This window comes from Arachis ipaensis, chromosome B08 (assembly GCF_000816755.2).
Source record: "Arachis ipaensis cultivar K30076 chromosome B08, Araip1.1, whole genome shotgun sequence".
Lineage (NCBI taxonomy): Eukaryota > Viridiplantae > Streptophyta > Magnoliopsida > Fabales > Fabaceae > Arachis > Arachis ipaensis.
In genome coordinates, this window is record NC_029792.2 from 4131214 (window position 1) to 4137101 (window position 5888).

The following is a 5888-nucleotide window of genomic DNA, read 5'->3' on the forward strand; positions in this document are numbered from 1 at the left end:
TCTAATAAAAAATTATTATATTAATCATTTAATAAAATAATACGTATAATAATAACATCGAATTATTTAACATATAATAAGTTGATTTATAATAATATTATTATTCCCAAGAATGAGTTGGTAGAATTTTGTTTTCCCAGTTGTGAGGTTCTTCTCAAGGGGAACTGAAATGGAAACTTCATATAAAGCACGACTTTGAAGGATGCATTATCTATTTCTCTTTGATTTTAGGTTAGTTGCTGACTTGCTGTTGCCATAAAAAATACTTGCCTCAAAATTTTTTGTTTAAAATATAATATACTTTTAAATAACAAACAATATTATTGCACATACAAAATTCATTCCCAACCAGAGGATCCAAAAGTGCATGATTCCATGAAAAGTTAGGAACTCATACAATCACTGTACTAATCAAACCTAAATTCATATGACTAAATTATGAAGAAGTTGGATGGCTCGATGATCTACCTTCCTCTACAAATCATATCCTGTCCTTCCAATCTGTCTCTCATAGGTAACTAGCAATAGTTATGAATATGATAGTACATCATGTTGGAAGTTTTTATTATAATATAATTTTTTATTGTAGTCTAATTGTAATTACTTAATATAAAGTAATATATTACTTGTTTAAAATTAAAGAATACTTTATTTTTTAAATAAGTTATTTTAATTGTATCTAAATATTTTTGTAATAAAAAAATACTCTTTTTCTTAAAAAAAAAAACAATTCAAATAAACACATAAACAGAGTGCTGTATTTGTTTTTAATTTAAAGAACCTCCCTAGCCATTTCAAAGTCTTCATTCTAAGTTTGAACTACATCATAAGATAGTCAAACGCACACCAGATGCGATTATGCATTGTGCATTATAGAATTCCAATTCCATTCCATTTGATTTCTAAAGCGCTTTTATCCCTAATGAAAAAGCTTAGATAATGAAAACATAATTATTAGAATTTAATTGTCCTATGATAACATATTTCATTTTCATATATGTAATTGTGTAGTCACCAAAAAAAAAAATGTAATTGTGTACATATTTATTATTATTTAACCAATTATGAAAATATTTACCTAAAAAGTAAGATAATATACAATGACATATTAATTATCTCTGTTGTTATTTAAAGGTAAAGAAAAATATTTGAAATAAGCTAATATTAAATATGTAATCATATGTCTATTTTTTTGTTGTTGACTAATCATATGTCTATTTACCTATCTCATATTTGATTATGGTCAAAATTAGTTTCAGAAACTTATTGTAAAACTTTTAATAAATAGTTAAGTCATATATTTTTATTGATGTGAAAACATAAGATTAATATCCTTATATAAAATAATTTTTTATAAAACATTTTTTTGCTTAATACATTTTTCAAAGATAAAAATTGCTTCTCATATATATTAATTACTTAGTTATTAGCATTTATAATTATATTTGACTAAATGAAAGACTTCTATTGACAAAGTCAGATAAAAATATCTTTTTAAAGCAAGAAAGAGACAAATATTTTTTCTTTTATCTTCTGTTAAATCCTTAATCCTTTTAAGTTTTAAATTGAATTGAATTGGCAGAATTGCGCAAGGTTTCCGTTTCCGCGTCACTTTAGGCGAAATTACAGAATCTACCCTTCCTTGATCTCCGTTAGTGGGGGCCCATTAGTCTCAAACAGAAGGCATTAGTATATAATAAAGGAAGCAGACACGGTAGACCTTCCTCAAGGTTCTGAAACCGCGCCATCTCGCGGCACCGGCACCTAAACCCAAATCCGTCATTTCCGAACCAAAAAAGAAACACTAAAAGAAAAAAAAAGAGAAAGAGAGAGAAGGTGGTTGATGATGGAGAGAAGCGATTATGCGATGCGTGGAAGGAAGCCGGGTGAGTGAGAATGCTGCGCTGCAGCTGCAGAGGATCACGCCTCCTCCTCCATTCCCACATGGCGCTCGATCCTAACAAACCCTAACTTTTTCCTTTCCCTCCTTCATTCCTTCCTTAACCAGGTCTTGATCCTTTTTCGTCATTGCGTTCATTCATTCATTCTCCATTTGTTTTCTTTGTGAAGAAATTTCAGAATCTGGATCAGGTACAGCTACAGATACAGATACAATGATGGGTGAGGTGGGGAAAATACTGTACATGGTGGTGGTCGATGACGACGCCGACAAGAAGGACAAAGGAAAGGACTCTTTTCGCTACACTCGCCCTGTTCTTCAGAGCACGCTCCAGCTCATGGGATGCAAAGCTCGCCATGCCTTCAAGGTATACTTTCTTTTTTTCTCTCTCTCTCTAAATATGATTTTTCATTAAAATAAAATATATATATAGAAAAAATCCCGAATGAATGTGTTTTGAGGTGTTGATCTGGACTGCCATGTGAGTGTGTGTATATTTGATTATTTTTGGACTTTTTTTATTGAGAATGCATTTGATTTATTGTGTTGTTGAGTCTCCTGTTGTGGTTCATATGCGGATGTTATGTTCATTCTGTTAAAAAAGGTAGATCTATGTTGGAAGTTACTAATATTGCAATGGAATACTCAATAAATGATGCTTTGTTGTTAATTAGTTGGTATCTAATATTGTTAACATGCATTATATGGTTCTATCAATCTGTGTTGTTCATGGCTTCTTTGTATGATTGACCTTTCAGAATTCTAATAAATTTGTCTCGACTTTGTTGACAAAATTATTCTGAATACTTTTCCTGTTTTCCATCTTACCAGATCAGCCAAAGAGTATTTGAGCTCACAAGGAATGGGAGTTCTACTGATGATTTTCAGTCCGACGGAATGATATTGTCTGGTTTCCATGCTTCCAACAGTAATATTGTTGAAAAAGATGCTCGTGCTGCTGCTGCTATTTGCCTGGATAAAACAGACTTNGGAAGAGTATACCATTTGAGTTGTACAAGAGGCGCACAACAGTATTTGTCCAGAGAGAGAAATTTCTAGATATTGTCTGCGAAGCTTTGGCTGAGTACAAATATATGGGCCCGAACCAGAGAGCCGACTTGGCATTAGCATGCAAGTATGTTATTTAATAATTTCTTTGCTGATGAGTGAAACTACGGAGTTTAATATGAAGTTCATCATATTTGGAGCTCACTAGTATGAAACATGGACTGCTTCCTATTATTTTCTGCAATTTCCCCACTCATTTCATTTTTCATTATTTTCTTGGATGGCAGGATTCGAGAACGAAAGGAATCCATGACAGTGCTGTTGTGTGGCACCAGTGGCTGTGGCAAATCCACATTGTCTGCACTGCTGGTATCTTAGCATACCAAAATAGTTGTCTTTTTTGTGATTACAAATATGTATTGTGGTATTGCCAGTTTTTTTTTTTTCTAATTTTGGGGTAGGATATGTAACATATAGTGAGAATTAAAATTGAAACTAAAGCACCCTCTAGTTCAAAAATTTAGCTAATGATTTTAACTTCAGGGTAGCCGATTGGGAATCACAACTGTGGTATCAACTGATTCTATAAGGCACATGATGAGAAGTTTTGCTGATGAGAAGGAGAATCCCTTGCTTTGGGCCTCCACTTACCATGCAGGCGAGTGTTTGGATCCTATTGCTGTTGCAGAAGCAAAGGCCAGAAGGAAATTTAACAAGCAGGCTGGTGTGTTACGTACACTTTCCAAGGATGAATTAAACGAGGATCATAATTCTAGGAAACCTGATACACGGACATTGGAGGTTGGATCTGGTGCTGCTACTGAACTGCTAAATGCAAAACAAATGGCTGTAGAAGGATATAAGGCGCAAAGTGAGATGGTGATTGAAAGTCTCGACAGACTAATCACTGCCTGGGAAGAACGAAAAGAGTCTGTTGTTGTTGAGGGAGTTCACTTGAGTCTTAACTTCGTTGTATGTTGATTCTTTCTATCTTTGGTCCTTTACTGTTTCTTTCCTTTTCTCTGTCAATTACATGGTATTATATTTTCATCTTCTCATAGCAATAATAAATTACTATGCAGATGGGGCTTATGAAGAAACATCCCTCAATCATACCATTCATGATATACATTACAAATGAGGACAAGCATATGGAAAGATTTGCTGTTCGAGCAAAGTATATGACATTGGACCCAGCTAAAAATAAATATGTAAAGTATATTAGAAACATTAGGACAATCCAGGATTATCTCTGTAAGCGTGCTGACAAACATTTAGTTCCCAAAATAAACAATACAAATGTTGATAAGAGTGTAGCAGCCATCCATGCTACCGTCTTTGGTTGTCTTCGTAGGCGTGAAGCTGGAGAACAGTTATATGATCCTGTTAGAAATACAGTAACAGTTGTAGATGAGGAATATCAAAATCAATGTGCAGCCAATTCTCTGAGCTCGAAAGGAATGTTTCAATTGATCCAGAGGAAAGGTTCTTCTAGGCATCTTATGGCTCTTGTAAACAGTGATGGATCTGTGGCAAAGGCTTGGCCTGTTCATTCTTTTGACGGTAATGGCAAACCTATATGGGGCTATGGACCTGAGAATGGCATTGGAAATCTAATGTATGGACCTTTACGGATCGGCAAGGCAGAAACTGTAAATCTTCAGTTTGGTTTGTATGGGATCAGTGCTTGGCCCAGTGATGGTGGCACTAGTCGCACTGGAAGTGTCGATGAGTCAAGAGCGGATGAGACTGATACAGGAAGCAGATATCTATCCTCGTGCTGTAGCTCACCAAGGCTGTCCGATGGACCGGCAAAGGAGGTAAGTTTGAATATTTTGTTCAAAATGTAAATGTCTAGTTTTATAGTCATGGAAGATTTGATTGTCAAACTTCACTTGCTTGTTTTCACCATTTTTTAGGTCAAGGAGGATCTTTCAGTGCATGGCAGTGATGAAGAGATTGATGATCAACTGGAGGCAGGCAGTGATGAAGATTTAAGTGACGATGGTGACAAACATCGCCATGAGGAGGTAGAAATTCATATGCTAACTTAAACGATTTATCTTTCTTACATATCTGTATATTTGATTAAAATAACTGAGTACTTTCAGGTTACCTTTGGTATTGCCCTTGCTAGCAAACGTATTAATTGATGATGTTGCAAATATTATCATTCTATTCAATGATTCTGCCCTTTGAGGCACATAGACTTGTACTGCAAATTTGGAGGCACACAGTTGTATTTAACTATCTTTCGTAAAATTTACAAGCTTGTTTATTGATGTGCAGATTGGATCAGTTGACGAGGAATCTACGAAGTCTGACGAGGAGTATGATGATTTAGCCATGCAAGATGTGCAGGCGAGCGGGTATTGGTCAGATGACGACGATGGATTCAAGAATAAGGTCAATTCTGTTTCCTGGGACCAAGGAACAAAATTGCAAGGCAGTAAGTATCGCCAGAACTTGGATCTCTTCCTTAGAACTAGAAGTGAGCCAGTGACAGAGTCCCTGTGCTCATATTCGTCTTTGCTTGTGGAAAAGAGTGAAAAGAGGTTGCCACCGACTGGTAAAGCCAAATTGAGAAAACGATCTCTGAGTATTCCTGCACTATGAAAAAGGATTCATCAACTATAGGTAGTAGGATCCTTCTTTGGTTTATTTTTATTTAGGGTTGGTCACATCTGAGATTTTGCTAACAGTGTATATTACTGTTGAAATGGTAGAAGTAGTTGTGTGTTCTGACTTTAGTCACCTAATCATTTGCGGATATATAAACTTCTCAAGTTTTTTCCTCCAAACTTTTGAGTTGAGTTGCGAACGAATCTTTTATTTGTTTTGCTTAGATGATTGGTATTTGGTACTTTGGTGGTATTTAGTGATAACACTTCTATCATTTAATTTAACAATAATTCTACCAATATTCTTTCTTAGGAAAAAGGCTCTAGTATGTAGTAGACCAATAGTATCCCGCTCGTTG

General features: G+C 35.0%; 1 protein-coding gene across 1 annotated transcript; it reads left to right on the forward strand.

The window, feature by feature from the left end:
• LOC107613350 (P-loop NTPase domain-containing protein LPA1 homolog 1) lies at positions 1651-5755 on the forward strand (the record flags this gene model as incomplete). Its single annotated transcript, XM_021108644.1, is given in 9 exon segments — positions 1651-2008; positions 2092-2267; positions 2732-2889; positions 2896-3035; positions 3196-3277; positions 3452-3880; positions 3991-4728; positions 4828-4938; positions 5198-5755. Coding segments are annotated over 8 exon segments (2138 nt in total), but the record flags the coding sequence as incomplete, so codon positions are not given.